Here is an 18,177-nt window from a genome sequence, read left to right as displayed (position 1 = left end):
GGAGTTAAGATTTTGTGTTGCCCAATTAATAACAACTATCACCGTTGACATGACAAAACATTCAGGGTTTCTTCTTTTTTATGAATTATCTCACTATTTTGTAGCGAGGTGCAGATTTTAGCATCATTGGAGATCCGGGGCTTATCCCCTTATCATTCTTTTTCTTCATCTTATTATTTTATTATTATTATCACACTCTTACCTCCTTCAACACACACTCCCTGGTCACCTTTTTTATACAGTTTAATACAAAACATCTGTTTGAGTACGTTTCTAATTTAGGGATATTAAACTATATGATTGTTATTGAGGTCGTAGGAAAGGACACATACTAAGTGGGCGGTCTGGGGGGAAACTGATCATTAAACACTGAGATTCATGGTGATTTTTATGCAATACTTATGTCTTTTGTGCATCATGGTACTTTGTGCTTTAATCGATCATAGTCCATTCCTCTGGTTTTATAGCTGTTTTATGACAACCAATACTCTTAAAGTTACATATTGCCACCCTTGACCAGAGGCTTTGCTGGGTCTCCGTCCAGTGTTTCCCGTACAATTATATTCTTTTTTCCCCCTATTGCACATTAAAATAAATACATTAAAAAGTGTGCTTCTTTGGCTTTGATGCAGCCGTCTCTCTCTCTCTCTCTCTCTCTCTCTCTCTCTCTCTCTCTCTCTCTCTCTCTCTCTCTCTCTCTCTCTCTCTCTCAATGTCCCGCCATAATCTGATTGGTTAAGGATAACAAGCTAATCAACACTACTGAAGAATACTGGGTGTGGTTGGATACAACTTAACTTTGAACCGATACCGGTAACGAATTCCAGGAACCAGTAGCAGTAACCAGCAGCAGATATTACTAAAGATTCAATGGAGTCATATCACAGTCCTTCATCCTGAAGCTGCAAAAACACAGAAGAATTGTTCGTTAGTTATTCTGCTGGATGTTCTGTTCTTTTTATTCAGAAAGTTGAATTTCTTATTTGTCATTGTCTCTTGTTCATAAACTTAACTAGATTCCAAGAGTCAGTAAAAAGTTCTCAAATGCAAATAAACATAAAAAAAAAGGTTTATTCATATCATCATGCATTAATTCAGACCTTCATACATTAATTTATTCATGCATACTGGTCCTGAACATCCATTTGATTAATTTATCCTTTATTCAGCTTCAAGGTTGGAAAAATCTTCTTCTCCCTCCTTGTCCAACAACATCAGTATAATTTAGCTCATAAAATATAAAGGTTTTTTTAGCCAGCAATAAGTCTGGTGGGACTGTTGCCACCTTGATCATCAGTAGGTAGGTATGAACACATTTATTCACTAGAGGGCGACGTATTGCAGCATTAGAACATGACTGGAACTTCAATGGGCTTACCTCATTATGCACACTTGTAACTCAACACGTAGGCAGCGCTGCATTCACTGACTCGTATAACTAGAGCTGCCGGAGGCTCACATTAATAAAGGACAGTCAAAGTTTGATGGGTGACACTTCCTCAGCCGTTTATATCTCATAAAGACGGAACAATGGAGCTATTGCCTTTACTTTGTCTCGTCTGTGTGGCTTTTACAGGTAAGACATTTACAGTTAGTAAGCAAGTTTTTTGATGTCTGTTGAAATACTGTTGATTAAAATGCATTTTGCTAAAATATGCTTTGTACTAAAACATGTTGGGAACAGTTAAGCGAATGATCTTGCAGTCTGAGCCAACCATACGCTTAACTAATTAAGGGAGTTTTAACCACAAAAATCACTGAAACAAATAATTATTTACAGTTACACCAGCTGCGGAAATGTAGACATGTCTATTTTGTATTGTCTATTTATGAGCTTTATTAAAAATTTCATTAATGAAAATTAATTTACATTAACCTGCCTTGTACTGTGTTGTTGGTTCTAATAAATAATTGGCCAGTGATTTCCTGCCAACTTGGTCCCTTTGTGCGACTAGATTTCCACATTGTGGTCTCAAAGGAAGCTGCTGGCCAATAATGTCCTTTGCTTCAAATGCTTATGATTGACAACCGCCTTAACGTAATCTATTTTTAATCGACGTCCATACTAATGAATAAAGAAAAAGAGGATTTTTCTTTTGTGACATTTTGCAATGTGTTCAACTTATTTTAGTGCTTCTCAGAGCTGTAACTGTCTCCTCCAGGTTTAACCAAAGGAGCTGGTGTGTTGCCAGACGGCCCTCTGAATGCAGCTGTGGGAGGAACGGTGATGTTCACCACAACACTGACTCCACATGAACACACAATTGTAACAGTGAGCTGGATATATGGTGGTATTAAACCTGTTTTCACTTTCACTGGTGACAACATTACTGAACCAGAGTATGAAGGCAGGATCACCTTCTTCATGTCTACTGGATCTCTGGAGCTCAGGAATCTGACTCTTAGTGACAGTGGAGTCTACAGCGTTAGCATTATACTAGCTGGACAACCACCCCAACTTGGGAACACAAGACTGGACGTATATGGTGAGACAATATTCTGTATCTATTTCAATGCTGAGTGGAGACTATGCATGGAAAATGAATATAGTGTCGATTCAAATAATTGTGTTTAGGTGTTCAGTGGTTTCAAATAAGAGCTACAAATCACACCAGCTAAAACAGAATTGAAATGATGCTATTACCTAATTATATAATACAAAGAAAAACACGTATAAGTAGGTTTGGTTGAAAGCATTTTTTCATCAATGTTTGTTTTTTGTGGAATTATTGTTTCGAAGGTCAGAAAAAAACATTTATGCTTCAATATGTACATTTGGGATGATTTCTCACTGATTATGAAATTGAAGTTACAATAACTATGATTTATTTACCTGAGCACTGATGACGATGACCAATATCTTTATTTTTTAGCGGTGTGACTATTAGTTCAAATATCAATAGTATGTAAAGAAAAAATAACATTTAAAAGATGCACTCCATTTGCCTTTGGTGACACTTCATCAGATAGACATTTATCTAAGTTTTATGGTCCTACTTTCTGGTGGTGTTAATTTGGACTTATATTTAAAATTGATTGTAAAGAGCCACCACCAAAATGTACAGTCTGATTTAAAGAAAAAGTATCCCCTATGATGTGTAATGCATTTTGCAATTGCCCCAAAACAGGCTTTTTGGTCTTTGCATCGTCTTTATCAATGTAAAAAAGTTAGAAAATTAAACCTTTTTCTTTTTGTCAAGGCTGTAGCTTGTATAAACTTTTAATGTGCCACCATAAATACTCAACATCTCCTGAGAAACATGAGATTAATTTACAACCACTACAGCTTTTTTCCCTCTACTGTACCTTTGTTATGTGATGGCAAATGTCAAATATGTACAAATGGTTTTTTTTACCTACAGATCCAGTTACTGTTCCAGTGGTAACTGCCAGCAGCACAGACATGATGGAGTTCAACAGCTCTGTCCGTCTGTCCTGCTCCTCCTCTGGATCCTCTCTCTCTTTCCTCTGGTTGAACAGCAGCTCTGAGGTTACAGAGAGTGACAGAGTTCAGCTCACTGATGGAGGCACCAACCTCACTATAACTAATGTGACCCGCTATGATCAGGGACCTTTCAGGTGCAAGGTCTCCAATCCTGTAAGCTCTAACACCAGTGAACCAATAAACCTCTCCATCAGCTGTGAGTTACTGACCTACACACTCACTTCTTTATCTGACAACATCTGAATGCAAACAGAGACAGAAAGGAGTTCAGATTATTTGTCTTTTTGCTCCTTCACGGGTTGTTCAACATGTTAGAAACACATTTTCTGACCTAATGGATTCCAGGACCATCTCTGTAAACTACAGCACTTTGTCAACTAAATTATTATACAGTCCGTTTCATTAAGAAAGTGTTTATTGCAGGCCGTTAAATTAAACTGTACAGAGGTTTATTTTTCTGGTAACTTGATGTGGGATAATGCAGCTGTGTATAATGACTATTGTTTTTTCCACACATTCAGATGGCCCAGAGAATATTAATTTGACAAAATCTCCACCACAAGAATACTATGCTGAAGGTTCAGACATCAACATGACGTGCTCAGCTGACTCCAGACCTGCTGCTCAGTTTCAATGGTTTCTGAATGGAGAGCTGCAGTCTGATACTGGATCAGAGCTCAGACTGATCAACATTCAGATGAGTCAGAATGAAAGCATCTACAGCTGTCAGGCCTTTAACAACAAAACTCTGAGATATGAAACATCTCAGCCTGCGGTTGTCTCTGTACTGGGTAAGTTTGAATAAATGCATTTGTTTTCTTTTTTTATAAGGATGTTTGCATGAAAAGATGGGCTTGTGTTCGCATCAGACAAAATTTCCTTCAATATAAAAAACTTTTACTAAACACAAAAGACACAACGATTTGAACTCAAGATCCGTCTGCAATCTTTGCTCGTATGGAGACAACTGAGATAAAAAATGACTTCCTGAAGTGGCCAGCAGCACTTGTTGTGGCGAGCAGATTCTACATATGAAGAATGTAAAGACAATCATAATTTAACCCAATCACAGTGTAAATGTGCATTAGTTATTATATCTTTACGGTTCTCTAGTCTGGACATATTTTCCTTTCACATCTCAAATCTGTTTTCAGTTGATTACTCAGTCTGACTGTTAGGCTGACAAAAGGTTTGTCCCTTGTGTAATGGTGAGTGTGGTTGTGGCTAATTGGGCAAGATAAGCCTGCAAGGTCAGCCAACACTGCTTAATATTGCTCCAAGCACTAGGCAACAGATAAGATATTAAACATCCAAAGTGGATTGGACAGCTAAGTTCATCCTGCTGGTTTATGATCTGTGCTGTCTTAGATTTATTATTGTTCAGTCAGCTGGTGACGGACATGACTGATGACTGCATACTCAGAGTAAATGTGCAACTCACTTACAAACTCTGAACGTCAATCCACTCTCGACATTTATCCCCTCTCTTAAAGAATGTTCCTTTTTTTTTTTGGGCCAAAAATATGGCCAGCATAAAACCACTGTGTTTTCTCCCACAGTGCTAGTTACCAATGTTGTGGTAACTTCAAACCCAACAGACTTGTTGGAGTTCAACAGCTCTGTCCGTCTGTCCTGCTCCTCCTCTGGGCGCTTCCTCTCTTTTCTCTGGTTGAACAGCAGCTCTGAGGTTACAGAGAGTGACAGAGTTCAGCTCACTGATGGAGGCGCCAACCTCACTGTAATTAATGTGACCCGCTATGATCAGGGACCTTTCACGTGTAAAGTGTCCAATCCTGTCAGTGAGGACACCAGTGAACCAATAAACCTCTCCATCAGCTGTGAGTTACCTTCCTGACATATATGTGCATAATCTTTACCCTGCACTATATGCATGCATGCTTCAAAGTTGAAGGTATAATGAGTCTTCACACTGAGAAGCTGCATGTCTGGTAACATTTACTTTGATTTGATTATATTTTTTATTCCCATATACTGCACAATGTAGATGGCCCAGAGAATATTAATTTGACAATATCGGCAACACAAGAATACTATGCTGAAGGGTCAGACATCACTTTGACGTGCTCAGCTGACTCCAGACCTGCTGCTCAGTTTCAATGGTTTCTGAATGGAGAGATGCAGTCTGATACTGGACCAGAGCTCAGTCTGATCAACATTCAGATGAGTCAGAGTGGAAACTACAGCTGTCAGGCCTTTAACAGCAAAACTCTGAGATCCCTAATGTCTCAGCCATCAGTTGTCTCTGTACTGGGTAAGTTTGAATTGGTGGATATAGTCGTGATATGAGTCAGAAATATGTTGACAAAGTGTGTTATTACAATCAATATAATAAAAGCCAAAAATAAGTCAGGTAAGAAAATACATAACCTGTAATATTTGGGACTGAAGTCAAAGAAGTGATATAAATTCATAAACATATTTTTCACCACCTTTTGCCCAACAGAGAGAATATCAGGTGCTTTAATCAAACCATCAACAATCCTGGCGATTGAGGGGAACTCTTTCAACTTGACCTGTGAGGCTCTGGGCTCTGTGTTTACCAGAGAGTGGAAGAAGAGAGACTCAGATCTGATTCTGACTGAAGACATGACTCTGCACGACAACAACAGAGTGCTGTCTTTTAGCAGTCTGAATAAAAAACACCGTGAAATATATGACTGTATAGTCAGCAACCCTCTCGGCAACGACAAAGCTACATTCATCTTGGATGTGAAGTGTAGGTAACAAACTCTACATTCACTGTTCAAAAAGTTTTGTATTCCTTATTATTTGTGATGATGTAGGAACTTTACAAATTTCTGTCTTTCAGATGGACCAAACAATGTTACAATCACAGGTCTACATGAGATACAATTCAAAGGCCCTTTAAAATTAGAGTGCTCTGCTGATTCCGTACCACGTGCTACTTACATCTGGAAACTGAATGGAACAGAGATAGACACATCTTATGTTTTCACTAAAGACAACGCTGAATTCAACGACAGCGGCAGCTACATCTGTGAAGCAACGAACGCTATAACTGAGAGAACATCTTCGTCTGCAGTCCATGAATTGTCTGTAACAGGTAACAAGATGGTGTTGATGGCAGATTTTGTTGATACTCTTGAATACTGCGAGCAGCACACAGTGTTAAACCACTGATTATTTTATCAGTAGTAGCAGGCTTCCTAAAAATGTTTCTTACACATCTGTTCCATTAACGTCTTCATTATAGACATTTGTTTTCCTTATGAATATAATATTTGCACCAAAAGTTTGTACAAACATTTTGGTTTCTCATGCTAGGAAGCAAGCAGATGATATGATATAGAGATGTTATCATATGTTTTCACAGATATGATGAAATTATAAGACAGTTTACAAAATGGTGTTGTAATCATGTTTTTCTCCCCTCTTATAGAAAACCCCCCAGTAGGAGGAGGAGGTTTATCGAATGGTGGCATCGCTGGAATAGTAATCGCAGTTTTAGTGGTGTGTGCAGCAGCTGGTGGTGGAGGGTTCTACTTTTATAAAAAAAAGTAAGTAAAAAAAGTCAGAACACAAAAGCAAATCTCACAGATCAGGCAGGAGGAAGTTGCAGGCTCTGATTAGACATGAGATCAGGAAGAGACCAGTTAGAAAATGTGGAACTAGAATGAGGTTGATGTGAGCCAGACGTTATTTAGTCAACCTTTAAAAAGTTGATGTTCAACAATGGTTACGTGTGTTCGTGCGGCTTTGTTATACATTTTCCATATAGCCGTCTTTGACTGTAAATCTTTAGTATTATTTCACAATGAAGCTTTACCTTGAAGCTTAACAACTTCACAGTTTAACATTTTGTTTTTGTCAGGTATAAATATTCAACTGTGATGGGCTATGTGGCTCATCAGTGTTATGAAACCCTTAATGTCTGATGTGTAATGTCTATACTAATGACTCACTGTTGGACTTCTCTAAACAACAGACAAACAGGAAACCCCTTCACCTCCTCCTCCAGAACCGGTATGTGACTTGTGTGTTTGTGTGTGTGTACTGTGTATGTGTTTGTGCAGACAGCATGTTTACTCCCTTTATAAATGATTTCTAAACATTGTTTATTTCTTTTTTATGTTTTTAAAGGAGGTGAAGGCCGGGAAAACAATGCATACGCAAGTCAGGTAAAAGTCAGCAGTGCATTTTAGAAACTTGGTTATTCAAAAAAATTAGGTAATTGGGGAACCCATTTACACACTAAACTCAATTCCTAAATGATTCTCATCAAGATGTATTCAGATACATGTTACACTGCAACTGTCTGAGGAACACGGGCATACAAGTGCAAATGGCTGAATCATCTTTGGAGTTATGTTTAATGCAAGTCATGAGACATTACTGAACGAAATCAGGAGATGCCAAAGGAACAAATGCAAACACTCTCTATGAAGACTGCATCTTTAATGTATTATGATGATGCACCATGTAAAGAATTACAACCAACCATCTGTATTTATCTCATAGTTAAAATTAAGCTTGAAAAACTTAATTTGGCTTTTTCTTACTTTAAATATGTCATAAAGGTTTTATATTTTAAGGTCTAGTCCTAAAGCAGACACAGTATCTCCTAGTTTATTGACATTTTGACCCCTTACATAATTACTTATGATGTAGCATAGGTTTTTTAATTATAATTTTTAAATCATCAGCAATAAAACATTATAAAGCATGCATTATTCTTGATGCATCTATTGTGGTTGCAGTTTCTTCCCAATATATTGAGTGTTACTAAATCTCTGAAGAAAAATGCAGCAAGTCAGTGTTATCAATTAAAGCCTTTAGTGTCGTGCAGCACGGAGAGAAGCCCTTAGTGTTCTCTCCCGACAAAAGAAACTGTCCCACTAATATACACAATTTCAGTCTTACATGATCAAAAATCAGGAGGTAGTTACAGATGAAGTCGCGACTTAATGTAGTTAACATACAGGAACCAGACATTACAGAACAGTGAGAGAAACTTCAGAGAAACAGTCGAATGTGGATTGGGAACACAGCCAGGCAGGTACTTGTCATGCAAAATACACATTGTCACTAAGTGCAGTTGGCTTGTCTGCTGGTGTGTCTATGAGACAGGATTTAATTTACTGTGCTATAAATGTTTATTGTTTAAAATATCAAGAGTCTAACACCATTTTTCCACACTATAATAATGCATGGACTGTCATTCGGTATGTTTAGTCCTTAGTGCATTTAAATGTTGAGGTGAGTATAACAATTAATAATAATAATTGTAATGTATTATAAGCCCCATCAGACAACCTCTAGTTTAGAACAAGTCAAGAGCATCTAAAAGACACTTAATATTATAAACCGTTAAAGGTCACATAATATTTTTTGACTGCTGATATACATCAGAAAGTGTGTAGTAGTGTACCATTATAAAAATCATAATAATTCACTGTGAAATCCCTCTAAATGCACTCTGGATGTGGTCCTCATAGAGAGTGTTACTATAATTAAGTCAGGCTATATTAAATAATATACTAATAAACTTACATTTATTAAAGTTAATTCAAAAATCAACCTTAAGTTGCGGTGTAGAAGTCAGAATCAGTAGTGCATGAAGGTGCATTGAAGCGCAACAAAAGATGACAAAATAACAAACAGCTTTTTGTGGTGAAAGGATCGATGCCAGCAGCAGTAGCATCTGGGAAGGGAATTATATAATTTTAAATCCACAAACCTGCTAGACAAACACACAAACCATTGCAACAAGTCCCGGGGGCTGTCACAGTAGGTTTAAATAGATTATTTTATCACAGATAAAAGAATATGTTTTTTTTTTTTTTTTTTTCTGTTTCATGTTAGTGACCACACTTTGATAAAGATTTATTTGGGTTAGAGAGGCTTCTATCTCCCCTAAATCATCAGATTTCTTTAGGAATATTTGCTTTAACCTCAACAATTTGATGCAATATTTAATCTGATTTGATATCACTTAAAATGTGATCTATTGTTCCCTCTTTCTTTGCCTCCTCTAGGACGTGAATTATGCAGACATCACTATTTTCCAGAACAAAGATGGTGGGACAGTCCAGATGGGGCCACAGAATAACTCAGAGTACGCTGAGGTCAAAGTGAACAACCCGTCCTCCCCTCCAGATTATGAAGCCCACCTGGAGCGAAAGAAGAATCCAGCTCCTCAGCCCAGTGCTAATGATGTTTACGCCCAAGTTCGTAAGAACTGACTGCAGTAGATATCATCATCCGATGAGGTTAGACAGGAAGCTAGAAGCAGCTGTAAGGTGCTCAGTCTTCTATCAAAGGAACTGGGAAGTGAGAGCAGGTTTCTCTATTTTAGACCTGAGTTTACTCAAAGCACTATAGCAGTGGTTAATAATCAACCAGTCTGTCACAGTTAGCTGTGTCTGAGGGCAGCAGGACATTCTTGGCCTATTACTTTGCATTCAGTCCATAATAGATTCCCTGGCCATTTGTTTGTGTATAAATGCAAAGTGCACATATCTGAGCTTGAGTTTAATGTGTGACACTGCTGAGGGATCATATTTGACTCCATGTGTATATACTGTGTGACTCCAGTGAGATTATACTTTTTTTCACTTAGTTTTTTATATTTATTTGCTAGCTTACAAAATGAAAAATATCATTTAGTTAACAATATTTATTTCCCTTTATCGGTATTTGTCAGGGCATGGATTCTACTTGAGCCAGTTAGTTTGTCACTGTCACTGTATTATGGCCTTGCAATGATTTAATGGTCCAAAGGAACAGTGTAAAAATCAATAGATATACATCTTTATGATTTATTCCATGATGGTGAAGTTAAACTTTATTATGGCACAAAGGGGAGGTCAGCAGATCATAATCCAAAATGCAAGCATGCATAAAAAGAGTGGCTAATTGTTGCATGAAGTCTTGAAGTCTGTCCAACAGGCATGAGGAAACTGTGGCCTGTTTTCCCATAAGTGATCAGCAGAGTGACTCAGGACAAGTTCCTCGTCAGTAAAAGTTAATATGTGATTTAAAAAAAAAAGATATCTGCCGATCTAAAAGTAAACAGGGAATTAATGCAAATAAGTAAAACACTGTAAAAAACGCGCTAATAGGACTTAAGCATTTTTGTTGGGCATTAAATGAAGCGTTGTTGATAAAGCAGAACACAGAACTATCCCATCAATGTGTGATGGGATAGTTCACTTTGAGTTTAATAAGGTACTCGTGTTTGTATTAGTATGGGAGAGGGTTACGCCATTTCTCAGGACAATCTTAAGATGTCCCTTACTTAAAATAATAAGTAAATCTGAAGAATTTGACAGTGTTGTGCTATGAGAGCAGTGAGAGTGAAACAAGGCAGCAACATTGAGCTGAAACTGAATACTGTGTAAAGCTGAGGGAGCTGCAGATTCAGGTGCAACACCGTCACCAGCAAAAACTGTTGGCTTTGTACAGAAGTTTTTGTGTCACGTTGTTGAAAATTATGTCTGAAATTATTGTCTTTAAGCCTGTCCTTTCTTTTTTACATTAACAAAATGGTTATGCCACCTAACCTTAACCCAGTGGTTCCTAAACTGGAGTTATAAATACGTACATTAATACGTGTAGAATGTCCTGCAAGGTAAACCTAAATCAGGTGATGAATCTACATCTGATGTCACAACTACCAAAACAAAGACGAAAATAGTATTTTTGAGGCCTTTCTTGCCCATTTGACTTCATTAAAGAGAGACCATGAGATCCAACACGTCTGTGGCTTCCAGAAACATACAATGCCAACATTTATTCTGGGTTGTCGGGTGATAACTCGCTGTAGGTTCATCACAACAACCGCCTTTTACATCGTCACGTTGTTTTCACATTGTCATTCAATAGATTGTTTAAAAATAATGACTAAAGCTTCTTTTTAGAAACATGTAGAATGAATGAATTGTAACAGACATCACAACAAATCCATGAAGTAACAAGTGGTTAAGTGACAAGTGCCTTTCTCATTTAAAGAGCCAGACTCCACATTGACTCAGAGGGTCAATACTATCAGACTGTATAAACAAGTTCTATTTTAGTCACTCCCTTTTTTTAGATGAAGAGAAGCAAGTTTCCCAACCCGAGCCAATGAATGAATGAGTAGTTACTCATTAGTAAAGATCAATGTCCCTGTGTGTTTTTCACATGTTGGGATGTTAATATATCATGATGCTTTTGATGTATTAAACAAAACTTACATGAGGCATGGGGTAAAAACAAAACCTTAAAACTGACCAACAACCTTTAAAACTACCTGTTAATTTATCAAAAGGGCATTGTTTTTTAATTAAATAAAGACGTGGTTTTTGGTCGGTTTTATTGGATTTTACAGCACTGTTAACTGCATATAATGTATTAAAAGTCACGTGCCCTTAATGTGCTTTTGAAATTAGGTTTTTTAAGGGGTTAAATGTTGTTGTTTTTCAAATTAAGACAGCTCTGTCTACCATTCAAACCCCTTCTTTTAAATTTTTTACATGTTTTCAGGAGTAATTTTGATTCTTCTCTCAGACTGAATCATTTTGAGTCTCATGATTTGTTTAATTGTTACCTCTGTCCTCTTTTGTTTCAACATCAGTTTCATTTAGCTTTTTCTTTAACTGCCAAAGTGAATGTATATGAATAATGTTTGACCATGGAAAGAATGCAGTTCATGTAACTCTCAGGTAACATTTGTAATAATTGGATTACTCATTCAGATGAATAAACTTTTTTATTTTTGACATTTATGAAGCCGGTCCCTCTTTAGTGATATTTGTACATAAATTTACAGACATTGCACATGTACAGTCATGGAAACAATTATTAGACCCTTTTTCTTCAACTTCTTCTTCATTTTAATGCCTGGTACAACTAAAGGTACATTTGTTTGGAAAAATATAATGATAACATTAAAACACCTCACAAAAGTTTAATTTAAGAGCTGATATCTAGACATTTTCCATGGTTTTCTTGATAATAACCAAAATCATGATCAGGAAAACCATGAAAAATGGCTAGATATCAGCTCTTAAATTAAACTCTTATGAGCTATTTTTGTTGTTATTTTTTCCATGGCTGTATATTTAAATACATCACAGTGGGGTTTTTATTCTCTGGATTCAACGGTACAATCGCCTGTTGGTGTTTTAGCTTTTAATATTTGCATTCAAGTTTGTTATACAGCAGTGAACATGGAAATAATCAGATGGAACAGTGTCTCGTGGGTGTATTTACAATGCCTCAGGTAAACAATGAATCATAAATGTAGGAGAAGTTTCATGCAGTGCAAATCTGAAATAGCTTATTACTTCATGTTAATTAATAGTCCAAGCAGAAGGGTAAAAGTTGCTTTAAAGCCTATTGGATAAAAGTGTGTATTCTAAAAATACGTAGGGAAAAAAATGAATAAATAAACACTGAAAAATGGGAAGTAGGGTATTAGGGAAATAGAATGCAAAATAAAATCCGTTTCCAGTAATCCAGGTGACGGCAGTAAATTCAAAGTTCAGTGTAAATAAATGACGTCAATACAGCAACACAATCCACTCATATGAGAGTGCAATAGAAGTACAGGAAGGGTGTGAATGTTCAAAAGCAATAATGGTCTTTCATCTGTTAAGCAATATAAGACGTGTGTTAGACAATGTGTTTCACATCAACAGAATAGAGATTTCACACACACAACTTCTCACTGTTTTACCTTTGAAAGCATTTCACCAGAAACGCCTCGCCTGTTGGCACACAGACTTTATTACCTGGATGAGTTATTCATCATAAGTAATAATTAACTTTTAATGTTATAAGTAATCATTATTGAAGGGTAAACAAAGTTTCACGTTGTACTTCAACACTACTGAGGCTAAATAATGTCGTGTCGCGATAAGAAGAGGAAACATGTTTAGATTTAAGGAGCAGAACACTGTGAAGCTGCTTCATTTATCTTTATTTTATTTATTCATTTTTATATCCATTTGCCCAGAGGCTGGTGGAGCTATAAAACAATTCAGGCCATTGGTTGAACTTTATATACAGGCTATATTTAAAAGAGGAGGGAATTATAGGTAATGACTAACTAGTGTGAAACAGCGCCTCCTGGTGTTTCATTCAGTGAGTACATCTCATGAACTCCAGATGAAACTGTCTCAAAACAATTGTGCAATTTAAACAGCGGTACTTTTCTCGTCTTCATGAATTACGAAAGTCATCTTATCCTTCACTCACAATGACAAATTTCCTGTTAGTAATGGGAACTTTCCTTTGCTCATACATTGCACTGCACATTGTGAAACAAGATAGGTGTGACTGATATTCATAATATTTTAGTGATAAGTGATGAAGACAACTTCCTGCCTCTTTTTAACAGTTTGTATATGAGAAAGATGAGTTATTGTTATTAAACCCATAGAGGAGTCAGCATGAGAGACTTTACTATGATATCCTCCTGGAGGAGTCTTCACTGTGTTCTGCTGGTGGCCCTGATGGGTAAGAGCTCTTAATTTACTGGTTCTGTATTCTAACATAGACTGTAACTCCAGGGACTGAATTAAAAGCCTTTTATATGAGCAGTAAAACTTTATCTTGTGTGTTTTTTATTCTGCTAATAAATGCTTCCAACTAGCCTGCATTTTAGAATTTTAATACTCAGATTTCAATGATGTATTTAAAGTTTAGATTTGTCTTGAAGCACATCTTTGATTTCAAATTACTTAAAGGGACAGTTCACTGCAAAATCACATATACATATTTTTCCTCTGACCTGTAATGTTATTTATCAATACAAATTGTTTTGGTGTGAGCTATCAAATGTTCAAGGTGTCATATATATACACACACACACACACACACACACACATATATATATATACACACACACACACACACATATATATATATACATATATATATATATATATATACACCTACTGGCCACTTTATTAGGTACACCTGTTAAACTGCTTGTTAACATGGTTATCTAAGATGCAGTTTTTGTTTTGTTTTGACTTTTTTAAAATGTATTATTAAGTGCCATTTAGTTCCATTATATTTGAGGGAAGGCAAACATCCCTACGGCCAATATGTGCAACACACACCAAAACAAATCTGGCGTGATAAATAGCACTCCGATTTTTGTGGAGCGACTGTCCCTATAAACTTTTATTTTTTTTACCAAGGCCTGCAAAACAAAAAGCCTTTTACTCATATTAAGAATGTAATAACTATTCTTTTTTTTTTAATTATTGTTTCCTTGGTTGTTTGTTTTTGTTGTATTTTTTATGTATGTCATAACTGTGTCATCCATTGTATTTTGGAATAAGTTATTATAGTTAAATAAATAAAAATAAAAATAATAAAAATACAATAAATAATACAAACTAAGTAGTTTATCATATATTGCCTGATGGAGCCATGCTGACTCTTCCTCAGGTGCTCCAGGTTCGGAGGCCTGGGTTCAGATCTCCTGGGCCGGAGCAGTGACGGCTGGTTTCAGAACCACTTTCACCTGTTCCTCTTCTTGCTACTCAAACTGCTCCTACACCTGGTCGTTTGAGAGCCACACGGTCAAGGGGAGCACGTTCACCTGGACTCCTGATGGACTGGACAGTACAGTGGAACTACAGTGCAGCGTGCTCGATCCAGAAACAGGACTGACCAGCAGCCTGACCTCCATTGTAGACATTAAGAGTAAGTACAGGTGTTTATCATCTCTAAGTAAGGTGTGCAGTAGGGGAATGTCATGTACTTGTACTGTACAGTTTTTAGGGACTTGTACTTTACTTTTATATATCCATTTAATGCTACTTTATGCTTCTATTTCAATGCATTTTAGAAGAAAACATAATTCCTTTTATTCAACAACATGTATTTGACAGTTGATAACTTGCTGGTTAAGATTAAAGGTCTGTTTTTAAACATGGGATGTGTTTATAAAATATTTTTCTTACAACTGTTTGAGATGACCTGACCCTTGTATTCCAATATAACAGTGTAAAAAAAAATAGTGACACGGTCCATTATGCAGAATTTGTGTTATTATTCTTTTCTTTTTATATATATTTTTATTATATAGCCTACTATGCAGGATTTTCCCCCCCAAAAAATGTAGACTGTATTTTCTCTTTTCTTTTCATTCTACTGTGTTCGGATGTTTTTGGGTGTCACCCTTTTGCCAAGAAGCTTCAAAATTAGCAAACCCAGCGCAGAAAAACCCCAAACTACAAATATAGTGAGGCAAAATATCAAACAGACAAAGCTTGTTCCAAAAGGAGAGTGATTTTGGGGATTAATTTCACTTTTATCTTGCCAATTATAAATGTTGTGTTCCTGCATAGTATGCCTTTAAGTAAAATATTAGAATACGTATTACACCACTGCAACTAAATTAACTGCTTTATACAAAAGATGTAGAGTTTGAGTGACACGTAATTTAGATGTATTATCTCCGATGTGTGTGCTTTTTCCTGACCACTGAATCTTTACCCAGTCCCTCTACAAATGCTACTGCTATCCCCACTGATAAACCTGCCCTTTGTGTTATACTTTTAAAATTTGTAAATCCTCTCCCTCTGGTGTCTTCTGTTACAGATCAAGTGTCCGTGCAGATCAGTCCACCAAACAACATCCCGTCTCTCAACCAGACCCTGGACCTGGTCTGTGATGGTGCTCCATTAGGTGGCCTCTCTCACCAGGTGGTCTGGTACAAAGATGGACAGAAAGTGACCCTGCGTGAGAATATGCAGCTGCTGCAAAACAACCTCTCCCTTCACTTTGACTCACTGCTGCCGTCTGATGCTGGATTCTACATGTGTGAGACAAGAGTTGAACAGACAGGAGTGTTCAGCCTGGGCTATCTACTCAGCTGTAAGTATTCATGACATAAAGAATAGTTTAAATACTGTATTATTATTTTTTACATACTGGAGTTAACTGTCATTTTTTTCCTAGTTGATCCATGGAACGTCAGCATCAGTGGGCCTGACACAGTGTTTCCTGGCAGAATGAGTAAATTCACCTGCTTGACAAGCTGCACCTTAAATGTGGACTGCACTGTCGGGTGGACGTTCAGGCACGGTTTCCCCATCGGAGGCTTCTTATCAATCGGTCAAAATGAGCTGCGGTGGACCCCTTCCATACCCGGTTCTTTCCAAAACTTCACCTGTGTTGCTGAAAATGTAGCTGCCGGACGCTCTGCAGAGGCCACCAAGATGGTAGAAGTTAAAGGTACTAACGACTCTCTGATGTTTGCTCTTGTGTCGACTATCAGATCAGCGCCACATGACATGTTTAATGCAGCCTAATGACTTGATTTTTTCACCTTTACACAGGTATTCCTGTCTCTGGATCAGAAGCGCTGCAGCTTAGTGGACTTTTTGCAATCAGCCTGGGACTGCTGCTGCTTTTTGATTCATCATAGTGTGTTATTGATTTTCAGTCTATTGTCCTTTAATGTACTTCACAGTCACACAACAACATTTAATAGTGCACTTGTAACTGGATCAGCGCTGGTTTCTGCTCCCTCCTCCTTCTTTTCCCTTTCTAGTTCAGAGCCATGTTCACCTGAGTGAGTATTTCACAAATCAAATTTATTGTTTGACTGGTTATACAATGCAATATGCCTTTTAGGGAATGATGTATTTCCATTAAACAACAACACAGAAAAGAATTATTCCCAATTCACCTCTTTTTGTGTGTGTGTGTGTGTGTGTGTGTGTGTGTGTGTGTGTGTGTGTTCACCATTTATTTGCTTTTTATCCTATTTCTACATGTTTTCATGCTTAAAAGCACCAATTTTAATACACAATTGTATGCATACCATAAAAACATGTAAATATAAGTTGATAAGTTGAAATAATGTGTCCATGTCCATGAAAACAGAATGAAATAAAAGTTTACAAAAGAGTGGCTTTGAGGAAAATGTTGGAGTTCCAATCAAATACATATTCAATTTGAGGAAATATGAGCATCAGAAAAGAACATTATTTTTTATCTTTCTCACTATCTTTCAAACTGCCTGTTTTTTCACCAGTTTCCGTAAATTCAGTGCAAGGTGTAATTTCATTAATCTCACCACAAGGTACGCAATAACAACATGTACACAGCTACTTTTACTTCACCTATTGTATACACATGGTAAAATTCCAGTCTTGTGAAAGCGACATAGTTTCTTAATGGCGTCAGTTTTATTACTGAGACTGAGACTCCAGTGATTCAGCACTCAGCTGTTCTCACATCTTGTTGAAACTCCTGTGTTATTAAACTTTAATCTAAAGTATAATGAATGTCTATGATGGTTACATGTCAGTTCTAAACCTCTTGTCCATAAAGATTAGTTAAAGATATAGATTAGTGGTTCAGTTCTTGGTGTTTTCTTTAACATCATGAGACATTGTTTGACTAGAAGTTGACCTCTGACCTGGATGCGTTACTGATTCACTCACATGCTGAAAAGAGTTTTTTGAAGAAGTCATCGTCTATCTGTCTCATTTATACTGCTGTGTTTTCAAAATACACACTGTTAGTGACACAACAGAGTCCCTCTTAGCCTCCTGAAACCCAACAAATCAATAAGAAAATCCCACCCTGCACAGACACACAAGGGAGACCTGTGTGACGCAATAATATAACCCTGCCTTAAATTTGTTCCTTGTTTTTTCCCAGGATGTGTCACACCTGTTTCGTATCTTTTCAGGCATGTGATTTAGTTAAAAATATGGAAGCAAAGCTAGAAAACTATT

General features: G+C 36.9%; 2 protein-coding genes across 2 annotated transcripts; both read left to right on the top strand.

Annotated features, from left to right (window-relative positions):
* Nucleotides 1–1,068: 1,068 nt before the first annotated feature.
* LOC131975979 (carcinoembryonic antigen-related cell adhesion molecule 5-like) lies at nt 1,069–12,192 on the top strand. The gene is made up of 12 exons (XM_059338832.1): nt 1,069–1,576; nt 2,163–2,486; nt 3,363–3,641; nt 3,967–4,236; nt 5,005–5,283; nt 5,451–5,717; nt 5,910–6,182; nt 6,276–6,530; nt 6,867–6,984; nt 7,413–7,450; nt 7,568–7,605; nt 9,463–12,192. The coding sequence occupies exons 1-12, from the start codon at nt 1,531–1,533 to the stop codon at nt 9,667–9,669; spliced, it is 2,394 nt and encodes a 797-aa protein (XP_059194815.1). The 5' UTR covers nt 1,069–1,530; the 3' UTR covers nt 9,670–12,192.
* Nucleotides 12,193–13,860: 1,668 nt separating this feature from the next.
* Nucleotides 13,861–17,145, top strand: LOC131976181 (carcinoembryonic antigen-related cell adhesion molecule 20-like). Its single transcript, XM_059339101.1, has 5 exons — nt 13,861–13,927; nt 14,870–15,127; nt 16,028–16,303; nt 16,388–16,663; nt 16,768–17,145. The coding sequence occupies exons 1-5, from the start codon at nt 13,861–13,863 to the stop codon at nt 16,854–16,856; spliced, it is 966 nt and encodes a 321-aa protein (XP_059195084.1). The 3' UTR covers nt 16,857–17,145.
* The last annotated feature ends 1,032 nt before the right edge of the window (nt 17,146–18,177 follow it).

Source organism: Centropristis striata, chromosome 8, assembly GCF_030273125.1.
Source record: "Centropristis striata isolate RG_2023a ecotype Rhode Island chromosome 8, C.striata_1.0, whole genome shotgun sequence".
NCBI lineage: Eukaryota > Metazoa > Chordata > Actinopteri > Perciformes > Serranidae > Centropristis > Centropristis striata.
The sequence above is the reverse complement of the archived record's forward strand: the minus strand, read 5'-3'. Positions and strand labels throughout refer to the sequence as shown.

Bases quoted from the DNA above. Each gene is read 5' to 3' on its own strand.
- LOC131975979 (XM_059338832.1), top strand. From the start codon at position 1,531: ATGGAGCTATTGCCTTTACTTTGTCTCGTCTGTGTGGCTTTTACAG. The intron at 2,487-3,362 runs GTGAGACAATAT...TTTTACCTACAG, and splicing joins CACAAGACTGGACGTATATG to ATCCAGTTACTGTTCCAGTG. The intron at 7,606-9,462 runs GTAAAAGTCAGC...TGCCTCCTCTAG, and splicing joins ACAATGCATACGCAAGTCAG to GACGTGAATTATGCAGACAT.
- LOC131976181 (XM_059339101.1), top strand. From the start codon at position 13,861: ATGAGAGACTTTACTATGATATCCTCCTGGAGGAGTCTTCACTGTGTT. The intron at 15,128-16,027 runs GTAAGTACAGGT...CTTCTGTTACAG, and splicing joins CTCCATTGTAGACATTAAGA to ATCAAGTGTCCGTGCAGATC. The intron at 16,304-16,387 runs GTAAGTATTCAT...TTTTTTTCCTAG, and splicing joins CCTGGGCTATCTACTCAGCT to TTGATCCATGGAACGTCAGC.